The sequence below is a fragment of the Salvia miltiorrhiza genome, chromosome 8 (assembly GCF_028751815.1).
Source record: "Salvia miltiorrhiza cultivar Shanhuang (shh) chromosome 8, IMPLAD_Smil_shh, whole genome shotgun sequence".
NCBI classification, from domain to species: domain Eukaryota; kingdom Viridiplantae; phylum Streptophyta; class Magnoliopsida; order Lamiales; family Lamiaceae; genus Salvia; species Salvia miltiorrhiza.
Genome location: NC_080394.1, coordinates 1,416,818 through 1,431,098, shown reverse-complemented (window position 1 = coordinate 1,431,098; position 14,281 = coordinate 1,416,818). Strand labels below are relative to the sequence as shown.

Below are 14,281 nucleotides of genomic sequence, written 5' to 3'. Positions count from 1 at the left end.
ATATAAGAAAATAAATAAAATTGAAAGTGGGACACAAAGAGGGACATAAAGTGTGGTACACTGAATCTCATTCCGGAGCGTGCCGGGCTCGGTGCAGAGGAAATGCAATAGCGTAAATTTCACGCGCACGCCTGAAATAAAAAAAAAAATCGAATAAAAGAACATCAAAATCACATTTCAAGCCCAATAGCTCTTCAAGTCGGACAAATGACAATTCATGGTGGTCCTATTTTTTTCGGAAATGTCTTTTTCAATTTAGTACAATTAATTTGTTTGATAGTTTTGTCAATTTAATAGTCAGTTATTTATAACAGTTTACTTAATGTAATGTTTAATTTTAACTTTAATGAAATGTTAAATATTAAAATAGAAAAGTAAAAATGAGATTAAATGAAAATGAGGATTATAACGCCTATTATAACGCCAATGCACTGGAGAAAGGGAGGCACCAAGGTGGAGACCACCTTATACGGCCTACCACTGGAGATGCTCTTAATTAGAATTAAGTAAAATGGAGTTTCTTCTATTTCATCTCCAATAATCAACTCTACATTCCACTCATTAGAATATTCCATTTTTATGCTTTTTATCATTAAATAATTTTGTCATTTAATTATTATAGTATCACATATATTTATAAATAATTATATTTATGCTCAAGCATATTTAATTATAATCTAATTTAAATATTTTTGATTAAATAGTTAATAAAGCATAATATTTAAATATTGCATGACGATTAATTTATTTTAACAACATACTAAAATAAATAATGACAGTTATATTCAGAAACAAAATATAAAACATTACAATAAATCATAAAATAGAGGGAAGAAATAAGAGAGAAAAAATAAAGTCAAGTAACGGATGAATAAATTTATACTTTATTATATTATTATTTTATTTAGATATCTAGGGATGAAAAACAAATACATCTTGAAGTATTATGTGAACCGGGAAAAAGAAGAATGTTCAATTTTCTTGTCTTTTAATTGGAAATATTAAATTGCATTATAAAGAGGCAATGCATAGAAATTTCTATGTAACCGATTTATAAAGGTATCAAATTTGTATATGTTTACCACATAGTCAAAGTCATAGTTTAAAAAAAGTGTCGTCAAAGATTGAATTATTAAAAATGAAAAAAGAAAACCATATCTTAAATGAATGAAAGGCTGTAAACTCTTGAGCTTGCATCACTCATCCAATTCTGCTCCTTAATCCTCTCTCTCTCTGTCTCTCTCTCTCTCTCTCACTCAATTTCTCTGTCTCTCTCTCTAAGGAAGCAGCTGCTACCGCCGTCTTTAATTAAGGTGAAGATGAATTTCAATTCTGCTTGTTGATTGTGTGTAGTGAAAATTTGAGATTTTTTTTCTTCTTTTTTTTGGTGTTTCCTTTTGTACTAATTATCATGTTTGGCCATTCTCTTATGAGATTTGATACTTTGAGTTTTGCTCATATATTTTGATGATAGAGTTTACTTAATTCTTACAATAACAAATTTTTATTTGAATTACGCTCTATGTTATATACTCATTATGTCCACGAAAATCATAGTGTTGTTTGGGAGCAACGGGTTAAATAAATTGTCACAAGATGTGTATAAAGTGGGGGAAAGAGTCCCATTAATTTTTTTTTTGTTTTTTGAGGAAATGACCCACTAAAATTGAGCTGTGAAAGAGATATACTATATTTAATGGGTTAAGTAATTGGCTTTTTTTTTTTATAAATACTAACAGAGATGACGTGTAGTGTATCCGCACGTAAAGATAAATTAGTTTAATAAATAATTTTTTATGAGCATAATCATTTCATTTTATGTACTTCATTTGTCCTCCCATGTTTATGCACCCTTTTTTTTTATATACATCTTCGAAATTTATGCATAATATTTTTTGACACTATCAAGCTCACACATAATTTTTATAATTTTATTTATAGTTTACACCATTTACTCACAATTTACTTAACAATATCCTTCATGTTCGACTTTTTTTTAATATCGCTTTTGGCACAAATTTTCAAGCTATAAATATTTACTGGTGAAGATCAGTAATCTGTGTTTAGTATTCACATTTTCATATCGCGGTATATATACGGATTGAGAGATGCATAAATATTCTTCACACCTTTAAAATCAAAATGATAGTACTTTGTAAACATAAATATATAACTACTGCTAAAGTTATAGTTTTAATGAGTACAAGTACAGTTCGGTTAACAGTCACTTTTTATATATAAAAATAAAGGTTAAAAGTGATTTGTGTTTCTAAATTTTATTTTCTCTTAAAAATTCTTTAAATATCTAGCATTTTTCATAAAACATATAATTTGCTATATGAAATTTGATGATGAAAAGATGATTCATCTCATCAGAGTCTAATATGAACTGTTTTTTGGACATTTTTTTTCCAACTTCAACATCTAAACGATATCGTTTTGATGCTTAAAAAAAGCACTCTCATTTATCTCTATTTTTAGAATTTCATCAATGTCAATTCTAAATATGTAATTATTTTCCTCCCAATTCTCGGCTTATTTGGAGAGGAGGATTTGGTGGTGATTAACGATGACCAAAGATAGAAAGATTGTTTTTTAATTTTTTCCCCCCACGTTGAAGTGTTATGTGAAAACGGAAAAAGAAAGAATGTACAATTTTCTTGTCTTTTAATTGGAAAAAATGCATTATAAAGAGGTATGTATAGAAATTTCTATGTAACCGATTTATGAAGGTATCATATTTATATATTTTAATACGTTTACCACATTGTTAAAATATTAACTAAATACTGTATTACATTTACAATTTTTTTATATTAATACTGCCCACCAAATCATTCACGAGCTAACTATTCAAAGTCAAAGTATTATTACAAAAAGTGATGGCAAAGATTGAGGCATTCTTGGGTGCACCTAGGAGCACGGTGCTCTCGGATCGCACTGAGAGTAAATCTGAAGTATCCACTTGTATTTATGGATCTGGAGTATCCATTTGGATCCGTGCTCCCAGGTGCACACAATAATTTGTGAACATATAAAAAGAAAAAAGAAAACCATATCTTGAATGATTAATATATGCTACGATGATCGCTCCGATTTAGACACGTGTCTTGTATTTAAACAAAAAAAAAATCAATGAACCATTCCTTCAGACCCGGTTCCGTTTCAAATAAACCAAATTGCGAAACTATTTTAAGACCCCGTTTTTTTTTTTTTTATCGATTTTTTTGTTTCTGGATTAACAACTTCCTTTGAAAGCCTTGGGTTGGTGGGCCATTAAGATGTATAGTGGTAGTGGAGATAATCAAATGCGCTTTTTCAGATGTAATTTTAATTTTTTATACCCAAAATAAACTATAATAAATCGTTTTTATTATACTTCCTCCGTCCTATGAAGCATGACTCATTTCTTTTCGGCACGGAAATTAAAAAATTGATATTTTATGTGTTAAGTGTAGTAAGTGAAAAAGTGAAAATGTGAATAAAGGGTAAATTTTTTGCCATTTTTAAAAACAAGTCAAGCTTCGTGGGACAAACCAAAAAGGAAATTGAGTCATGCTTCGTGGGACGGAGGGAATATTATTTATTAAACTATAAAAAGGTTGTATTAAACTATATTAGAAAAAAAATTGGAAATAAATATTTTTAGATTGCAGATTACTATACTACAATCTAATGTATTTAGTAATTTAGTTTAATATAGAACAAAATACTTCATAATGAAATAGTAAATAATATACTTTATAATCAGCTATTAAGATTATACTAAATAAAAATAGTATGAGAACGCTTTTAAAATAGCTATTTTGAAGAAGAAAATATAATATTTGACCACTAATTGAAAAAACACAAAATCTATATTTAAAAATATACTTTAAATGGGTGTATTTATTAATCGAACTATGCACTATACCAAAATGGGTGTATTGGTTTGGGATTCTATTGAATTTTTTTGGACTTTAAAAGTCTGGGGGTATTCAATCTAGACTTTTAAAAGTCTTTAAAAGTATAGAGGTATTCAATATGAATTTTAAAAAGTCTTAAAAAATTCTTAGATATCCAAAAGTATGTGAATTTTAAAACTCTATGGATTTTAATGGATTCTTTTTCAAAAATACAAAGAGAGAAATCTAAACTCATCACACCAGATTTTGGTTCATACTTTATAAAATATATACTTGATATATACTTTATAAATATATATGCTTTATACATATTATGGTAAACTATATATATATATATATAAAGTATATACTTTATTTTGGTTCATACTTTATTTTATATTTAATAATTAATAAATTATATTGCATATAAATTTGGCATTTATAGTGTATATTAATAGTTGATACACGAATATAGAATAAATATACTACAAATGATAATTTCTCAGTTGGTGTAGAATGAAAGGCTGTATACTCTTCAACTTGCATCAGTCATCCATTTCTATTCCTTAGCTCTCTCTCTCACTCAATTTCTCTCTTTCTCTCTCTAAATTATCATCACTCATCCATTTCTATTCCTTAGCTATCTCTCTCATTCAATTTCTCTCTTTCTCTCTCTAAGTATCAGCACAAACAATGGAAGGAGAAGCTGCTGCCGCCGTTCTTCAAACTCTAGTTCAGAATGTCATCGACCTTTGCAAGAAAGAGATCTCTCAGATCCGAGATCTCGACAAAAATGCAGCAAAGCTAACTACGAGTCTCAAAACCATCCAAAAATTCTTGAACGACGCTGAGACGCGTAACATCACCAGCGAAGCTGTCAAGGACTGGCTGAAGAATCTTGAAGATGTGGCTTTCGATGCTGACAATGTTTTGGATGAAATCAACTATAATATTCTCTCCAAACAAATCAAGCCCGCCGAGCCCGAGGAGGAAAAGGTACCATCATGCTTTCCATGCTTCTCATGCTTCAAGGATATTTCATGTTCTCGAAATATGGCTCTTAAAATCAAAGAAATCAATGAGAATTTGGAGTCCATTAACAAAGAGGCCACCGAGCTTGGCCTCAGAGAGAAGCTTGCCAATGAGCCTGCTTTGGTTATTACTGCTGTGGAAACTGCTGCATACACTCTTGATCCAATTTTTATTGGAAGAGATGATGCTGCGTCGAAAGTAGTTGAGATGCTTACCGCCAATAGCATCACAATTGGTGAACACGCAGTGTCCGTCATTTCCATTGTAGGGATGGGGGGATTGGGGAAGACGACTTTGACTAGGAAAGTCTTGAATCATCTGAAGAATCGGTTTGGGTCATATATTTGGGTGCATGTTTCTCCAAATTTTGATCCAATAATTCTTTTCAAGAAAATTCTCAAAGAGGTTTCCCAAAATAACAAAGATATTCTTTCAAAGTCGGATGAAGTTGCAGTTGAGAGTAAGCAAGATATTCTTTCAAAGCTTAAAATAGCTTTGAAAGATAAAACTTATCTTCTTGTTCTCGATGATGTATGGAATGAAGAGCGTTCCAAATGGGAAGATTTTATTAATTCCTTGTTGGGAGTTAGTGGTGTCGTCAAAGGAAATGCCATTGTTGTTACGACCAGAAATATGAACGTGGCTTCAATTGTGAATCCACTTCATGTACATCAGTTGAAAGGCTTATCGGATGATGAGTGTTGGTCAATAATCAGAGTAAAAGCCTTTGGAAAAGAAGATGTTCCGTCAGAACTTGAGGCCATTGGGAGACAGATAGCGAAAAGATGTCAAGGATTGCCATTAGCTGCCAACGTAGTTGGGGGAGTGCTGCATAATAAACCCAAGGAAAAATGGTGTTTAATAGAGGAGAAATGGCTTTCAGCCAATGAAGGAGGAGTTGATATCACAAACATATTAAGATTGAGCTTTGATAATCTGTCTCCGCCGTTACTTAAGAAGTGCTTTGCGTACTGTGCCATGTTTCCTAAAGGCTCCAAAATCATCAAACAGAAACTGATTCAGATGTGGACGGCAGAAGGTTTTCTTCAAGCTGATGGAAGCGATGACATGGGTGAAAAATTTATCAATGTTCTTCTGCACAACTCTTTACTGCAAGTTTCAGAGAGAGATGATGATGGAAATGTAGAAAGTTGTGGCATGCACGATCTTGTGCACGATCTCGCTTGTTCTGTTTCAAGTTCCTCTAACAATGCAGGTGGTAGCAGCCGAGTTCGATATATGACTCTCGGAGACGACAACTGTGGAGATATATCAAGTCCTATCGAAAAAGAAATGGCAAAATCTGTGCGTTCATTATTAATATCATTCAAAGATGATATTTCTGGTATCAACTTCTCAGACTTCGAAAGTTTGCATGTTTTAGGTCTTGACTCTGAAGTTAAAGAGTTGTCAAGTTCTATTCGGAAGTTGATACATTTGAGATATTTTGACATTTCAAAGACAAGAATTGTATATTTGCCAAGTACGATTCAGTACTTGATTAACTTGAGGCATCTTTATATTAATGAGAAGGTAGAGTTGCCTATGGGAATTGGGAGATTAACTTCTCTCCAAACGCTAACCCACTTTCCAGTGGGCGACGAGAATGGCTGCAAGATTGAAGAGCTCGGAAAGTTGATTAATCTTAAAGGGGAGTTACAGATTTGCAATCTCGAAAGGGTTCATGACAAGGAAGAGGCTGGGAAAGCCAATTTATTCAAAAAGTCAAAAATATTGAACTTGTGTTTGATGTGGGGTGAAGACAGAGAAGGTGAAAGAAATGATGAGGATGTATTGGAAGGCCTTCAACCTCACTCAGATATGAGGGTGTTAAAGATTGATGGATTTAATGGAAAAAGATTTCCATTATGGACTGAGAAGATGTCAGTTCGAGATGCGCCTCAAGGCTCTTGGGTGTTACTTAACAACTTAATGTCGTTATCACTCTTTTACTGCAGAGAATGTGAAGAGATCCCAATGTTGGGGCAGTTACCCAATCTCAAGTCCCTTGTGTTGTTGGGAATGCCTAAGCTGGCAGAGTGGGCAGAAATAGAAATTTCGGATGGAAGTGAAGTGAAGCTATTTCCTCGCCTCCAACATTTGGAAATTAAGTGGTGCAAGCAATTGATGAGTGTTCCAAGTCATGTCTCATCGTGCCTTGAAGATTTGGAGATTCATAAGATCGGTGTGGAATGTCTGCCAGCTGATTGGTTATTGAGTAACAGCGAGACTCTCTCGAAGTTGTATATAAGTTGGTGCCCGAATTTGAGAGAAATATCAGATAGGTGGGGAGAAGAAGAATCAGAAGGAAGAAGCTTCACAATCACATCCCTCCCTAAATTCCCTCGTCTAACATTTGTGATGATTCTACGCGTTCCTAAGTTAAGTTTGGAGACTGTGGATGCAATGCGGCGCCTCGAAGTTAATGGATACAAACGCATTCGCCCGTGACGGTGAGTATCAATATCTTTTGCTAGAAACAGTTGTATGTGTATTTTATTTGAAAAAGAAATTCTAATTATTAGAAATTGAAGTAGCCTACTAAAATCTATTATCTTATTTTATGGAATTTCTAATTCACTTGCTAATAATTTGGGGATTGACAGGATTGAGATTCATACCACATACACTTGATTATATTTTTATATATTTTTATCTAATTTCAACTTTGAATGCTTCTGTTTAATTTTGTGATTATTAATTGGGCTTCACTAATTAGGGTATATAATTATTTTTTTTATCAATTAATTAGTTAATAATAGGTTGAGATTTTTTAAATTATGGTATACTATAATTTTATAAAAATTTAATATTTTGAAATAAATATTGAGAATAATTCATAGTATTATAATTATATTTTTATAAAAAATATTATTAAAATAATAGATATAAGAATGCAATATAGTGGCGTACATAAAATTGTGGGGCAATGGATCTCATCCCTTAGTTTGGTGCTCCCACTTCATCTCAATAATTAGGAGAGTAATTATTTTGAGTTTGTTTACTATATTTTTACAGCGACTCGATCTTAGCTTTTTTTTTTATTAATTCTTTTTTGCGTTGATACAGTTTATCTTGAGGGAAGTGAAAGGTGTGTAATTCAGTGAAGCAGGCGATCTAGTGAAGAAGGAATAAGTGAGTATCCATTTTCCCCATGATAACTTGCTCAAGCTCAACCTCTTTTCATAATTTTTTTTGTAATTCCATATCTATTCTTTGTTTAAACTTTATTTGATAGGATTATTATATCAAGGGTTGAAGAAGATGCATGTTTGGATACCAATTTGTTTCACAATTGATATGATTAATTCTCAAAGACTCAAATTAACTTTATTAATAATTGTGTCTAAACTAAGGATTCACATCATTATTTATGTACCCATAGACACAAAAGTGGTATTACTTAATGCTAAAATGTGAAATTCACAACAAGTTGTAACATCATTATTTATGTAAGGAGATCAAATCATTTAGCTAGCTCACTCGCCATTTCCTATTTTATGTTAATTTTAATTTACTTAGTTATAACAAGTTGTAGTGTTTACCAGCTCTAAGGTTGCAATTGCGAATTAGGAAACACAAAACAAAATAAATACCAAACACCTTCCATATTCCATTTTGAACATTACTTTTTATAAGGCTCGTTTGTTTGATAGTATGAGATAAGACTTGATATATTTGAGTGAAATGTCTTATATTGTACTCCCTCTCCTTGAAACATCTTCCTTTATTTCCATTTTCGTTCGTCCTCGAAACATTTACCTAGTCCACTTTTGTAAACAATTCCACTAATTATTACTCTTTCAATTTTCACATATTTACACTAATTGCCACAAATCAAACCACCACTTTTCATTTTAATTGGTCTATTGGTCACTATTATCACTTTTTATATATCACTTTTTCTAATATATGAGATCTATTTTCTACTCATCAAATATACAGCCAACTTTTATTAAAATTCGTGTTGCCTCTCATTCGAAAGATGTTTCAGGGCTAGAGAGTGTATGATTAATATTATGTTTGATTAAATGTATTACATTATCTGTTTTATAAATCTATATAATATAAAAAATGGAGTTTTTCTCCCGCTTTTTCTTTCTCCTCTCCCGTCAATTTTTTTAGAGATATTTGCGGTAAAATACACGAACTTTCAGCAAATTCTGATTTTTTCCATAATCTTTAAAATTTGAAAAGAAATACTAAACCTCGATTTTTATTGAATTTCCCTATTGGCATAAAATACTCCCAAATTGAAACTGATTTTTTAGGGCTTTCACTCAGATTTGTTGATACCTAAGCTGATGCATCGACTTTATTATGCCACATTTATTATCCGTCATGCTTAGGTATCAAAAAATCTAAGTCAAAAGCCCTAAGAAAAAATTGAAAGGTAGTACCTATATTCCATTTTGGGCCGTCCCACTTTAAGTGGCCTATTTCCGTAAATGGAAAAATTTAACCCTTAAAAAGGTATAGGCACTACCACTTTTAACCAATTTACACCTCCTTAATTCTTGCTACAAGAATTAGTTTTTGTTGGATTTGAAGTATTGGAGGCTCTTCAACGTTTCCACAATAATCCCATGATCAAGGGTACTGCAAAAGCATGTGTCAGCAATGAAGTCAAGAATGCTGTTGTGGAATCTTCAGAAATGGCTTCAAAATATTTGCTAATAAACTGGGATTTTGTTGGGGAGATGTCTAAAATCATATACAAATAGAAATGATGAAAATTTAAAGTATCTTTTTTCTGGGAAAAGAGGTAATATGAAGTTTAGTTTAATCCCTTAGTTCTTGGCTGATTTGTTGTCTATTTTTCAGGTGGCTTTAGAGGGGCATTTTGAGTATCTGTCAAGCTCTTATTGAGCCATTTTGAGCTTTGTTATAGATTTTCTAATAGAATCAAATAAATTTCAAGATGACATGAGGATATATGAGATCCATTAATATAATTTCTGTAGAACTAAATGCCAATCTCTCGGGCATGTGTCTATTGTTCTGTTTTTATGATTTTTTCTTCAAAAAGCTATTAATTTTATTTCATTATATCCAACACTCCAGAGTCCAGCCTTATTGCAGTTTGTTTATTGTTAGTTACATTCCATCAAACTTGAACTATCTGTTATTGTTTTAACTCCAAACATTACTGCCCTTGATTGCAGTGGGTATGATTCTAAAGCCATGGCAGAGATAGGGGAGCTTCTGAGGAGCATGGAGGCGAGGCGGCCTCAACTAGTGGCGCTAACGAGCTTGCTCGTGGGGAAGAACGACGACAGTTTAGTTGTTGAGTCTGAAGAGAAGGATGATGACAAAAATTCAGATAGCAATATTGAAGATGGAAGTTGTGGAAGTTGAACCCAATCCCAGCAACAAGGGAAATGGAAAAAGGCACACCAATGAAAGAATGTTGAGCATATTATATAACATTAAAACAAAGTTTGAATTTGCATCACCATTAGAATCTTGCAAGTAAGTTCTAACTTGCAGGACAGAATATTTGGTTTTAATTTATCAATTGCGTCTTTTATAAACAGACGAAAGTAGTAATAAGACTTTCAGTTTGCATGGACGAAGGTAGTAATAAAACTACAATTTGAATTTGCTGACGACTGCATTTTGTTCCGTGGGGCTACCACGGATGAATGTACATGTATTCACCTTCCATGAATTTACTGCTTATTTGTTGATTTACCATAGTATAGACACAGAGTTGTCAGCTGAAAAGAGAGATAGGATTTGATAGTGCCGCAGCTTGAACTTAGCTTGATAACTGCGTTTCCTACTCTCGTTGCTGATTTTGTAATCTGTTCTTGTCTCCTGTTTTCGTAGTGAATTTTTCCTTACTTTGCGACCGTGGATGTAGATCTGTAAAGATCGAACCACGTAGTGAATTATCGTGATTTGTATCCATGAGTAAGCTTATGGTACTTTCATCAAACATATGTTGTGCAGTTCACATTTTACAGAGTTTTCAAGGTAAAATCACTATAAACTTCAGATTTTGCTTAGTCTCCTCACTCAAACACTTCGTGCTACCATAGTCAACAAACTAATACAAATGAAAAGTCCAAAAATAATTAAGAAGATCTAATTCAGTACACCACAAGCATTGCAGTCCCAAACTTCATTAAACAAATCTTGAACTTCAAAATTTTCAGTTCCACCTTCAAAGCAAAAAATGCACTGAAATCTTACCAAAATAAATTGTTGCGTGCTACATGAATTGCGTGAAAACAAGTTAAGTGGATTCGTGGCTTTATACATACACAACCACACAACCCACTGTAATAACTATTTAATAGATTTCATGGCTCAATGAAAATTCAACAAAGCGACGAGAGAAGTGATGCTGAGAAAGATTGAGTATTGATAATTAAATAAAAATTAATGGATAAAATTAGGCCAACTTCAAATTCTTCCGTTCCACCTTCAATTTTCCAGTTTCTCCTTCAATGGCGTTGGAAAGATAGAAATCTGTAAACAAAAAAATTGAGTTTCAAACCGTGGACTTAGATTTTCAAGATTTTAAATGAGTAGGTGCTAAAACGACGTCAATTCTAGTCCATGCCGTTAAATATGCCACCTCATCCAAGTCTGGTGCCACGTCATTTAAAAGTTCACCGAAAATCACGCGATGGGAAATTCCATATGACATAATTTATTATGTATTTTGAAACAAGAATGAAAGATTGTGGGAAAAACCAAAAATTGGAAATTTATTATGGTTTTAGACCAAATTTACCCTTTCTAATATATGAAATCCATTAATATAATTTTTGTAGGACTTTTTTTTTTTTTTTTTTTTTTTTTTTTTTTTTAAAATCTCGCACGCATGTGTCTATTGTTCTGTCTTTTTGATTTTTTCTTCAAAAAGGGGGAAACAAGAAAATATGATTGGTTGTACTGATTTAGGAGAAGGAAACTCAAGAGCTACAATGTTTTCTATCTACATTAAACTGTTTTGTTGAATACTAGTACCCTCCAATTTGTATGAGATTGGTTGAATATTACTTTGAAGTTGGTTTGTTGAATGCGTTAATAGATGAATTTCTACGATATTGGATTGTTATTGCATTTTGAAGAATATTGAATTGTTTGATATTTAAAATTATTATTGTTTAGTAAATGTTTGTAAAGGTTTCTAAAAATTATTTTTTATATATATAAAAAAAATACATAAATAGCGATGGAACTACGACAGAATTATGATGACTGAATGTAAGCCTCAACGGAATAATTCTGTAGCTAGCACTCTCACAATCAAATGGCAACCAGGATTTAGTGACAGATATTCCGTTGCTAATTTCGTTGTTAAATCTAACGAAGGATCTATTTTTCGTCGCTAAAATTTTAGTGACTATGATTCTAGATTCGGAAAATTTTCGTTGTTATTCCGTACAGTACATAAATTATTTTATCAATTATGCCTCATCAGTCAAACCAAACATAGAATTATCTATTGGGCACCTTTTCTTTGTAACTATCTCTACTTAGCTACCATTCATCAAAGCTACCACTATTCAGTTAACTCTGTTGGGCTTATCTCGAAAATGAGTTGAGATGGGCCTTCATGATTAAAGCCCATTATCTAGCTACTTTTTAGGTGATGGGTGATTCTATTCATAGTCTTCATTTTACTCAATGTATAATGTATATTCTTTTCATGCTTTAAAACACATAGTTAAGTAATTACACTCAATACATATACATAATAATATTAATGTCATTATGCAATCATGTTTAAATAAATAATTAAACTCAATTAAGAGTCTAATTAATTAATTTAAACAACTTATATAAATAAGTAAACTCATAGCCCAATTAACAAAAGGCCCTCTTCATTACAAAAAACATGCAGCCCACAAAATTAAATAGTCCACTTCATTTATAAGAGCCCAAAATAAAATTTAATAGACGAGGCCCAACACCAAAGTGAAACTTTGAAAACCCATAAAAGATCAAATTAACTAAAACATCTCTCAAGCCGCCACCTGCTCCGACAGCAACATGAGCATCAGGCCGCGGCCGCCGCCGGCCCTCCCTCCTCCGCTGTCCCACGTTTTCTCTGCCGCTGCTTTCTCCCACGTTTTGTTGATGATAGAGTTTTCACAATTCTTACAATAACAAATTTTTATTTGAATTACGCCCTATGTTATGTACTCATTATGTCCATGAAAATTATAGTGTTGTTTGGGAGCAATGGGTTTAATAAATTGTCACAAGATGTTGCTTTGTCTTCTTCTGATGTAATGGTCTGGAAATCAGGTTTTCCAACCTGGCTTCTTGACATTGTTCAGCTTGATCTATCCTAATATTAGCTCTTTTTCTGTCAAAAAAAAAAAAAAAAAAAAAAAAAATTGAGTTGTCAAAGAGATCTACTATATTTGATGGGTTAAAAAATTGGGTTTTTTTTTATAAATACTAACAAAATGATGTGTATCCACACATAAAGATAAATTATTTTAATAAATAATTTTTTATGAGTATAATCATTTCATTTTATAGTACTTCATCTGTCCTCCCATATTTATGCACCTTTTTTTTTATACATCTTCGAAATATTTTTTGACACTATCTAGCTCACGCATAATTTTCACAATTTTATTTATAATTTACATCATTTACTCACAATTTACTTAACAATATCATTCATGTTCAACTTTTTTTAATATAGCTTTTGGCACAGATTTTCAAGTTATAATTAATACTTCCCCGCAGTTAGTAGTGTACCACTGTGTATTATTCGTAATTTATCTATTTTATAATTATTTTTTATAAAAATAAAAAATATTATTATATTATGAACTCTAATTAATATTTATCACTAAACATTGAAATTTTAAAAAATTATATATCATAACTTTGAATTAATGAACTCAAATAATCAATTATTAATTCAAATAAATATAAAAAAATAATTATAAATCCTAATTGGATGAGTGAACCCTTGTTAATTATCTTTTTATAATATTAAAGCATAATAAATTAAAATTAAAGAAAATATAATTAAAAATTATAATAAATTAAAAGTTACACGGTAAAAACACAAAATAGTGGGATAGAGGATCTTATGTGGCCAGTTAGTGTTAGTGTTGTTGCATTAGTATTTGTGTATGTGGACTTGATTGATTATTCCCCTATACACAAAAGCATAAAGGAATAAGTAGTGTTGATAAATTGGTTTGCCACCACCACCACCAACTTCAGCTTTTCCATTTTTAGTTTTAAGAGAGAGAGAGAGAGACAAGAATAAAGTAAGGAGAAAAGCATTGTATTATTGGAGGAAAAAAGAAGGGTGATGCGGTGAGTGGGGACATAACAATGTTGTTAATTTGTATTGTGTTTCTCTTTACCACATTGTT

The 14,281-nt window shown here is 31.7% G+C and overlaps 1 protein-coding gene and 1 long non-coding RNA gene across 2 annotated transcripts in view; one reads left to right on the top strand and one right to left on the bottom strand.

The window, feature by feature from the left end:
- Positions 1-1,120: 1,120 nt before the first annotated feature.
- On the top strand, positions 1,121-10,525 carry LOC130999816 (putative disease resistance protein RGA3). Its single transcript, XM_057925478.1, has 4 exons — positions 1,121-1,313; positions 4,564-7,369; positions 7,986-8,051; positions 10,082-10,525. The coding sequence occupies exon 2, from the start codon at positions 4,578-4,580 to the stop codon at positions 7,365-7,367; it is 2,790 nt and encodes a 929-aa protein (XP_057781461.1). The 5' UTR covers positions 1,121-1,313; positions 4,564-4,577; the 3' UTR covers positions 7,368-7,369; positions 7,986-8,051; positions 10,082-10,525.
- Positions 10,081-14,281, bottom strand: part of LOC130999845 (uncharacterized) — an 11,068-nt gene continuing 6,867 nt past the window's right edge. Inside the window, exon 2 of the long non-coding RNA XR_009093604.1 lies at positions 10,081-10,121. This is a non-coding gene — a long non-coding RNA (uncharacterized LOC130999845). The remainder of the gene's footprint in view (positions 10,122-14,281) is intronic.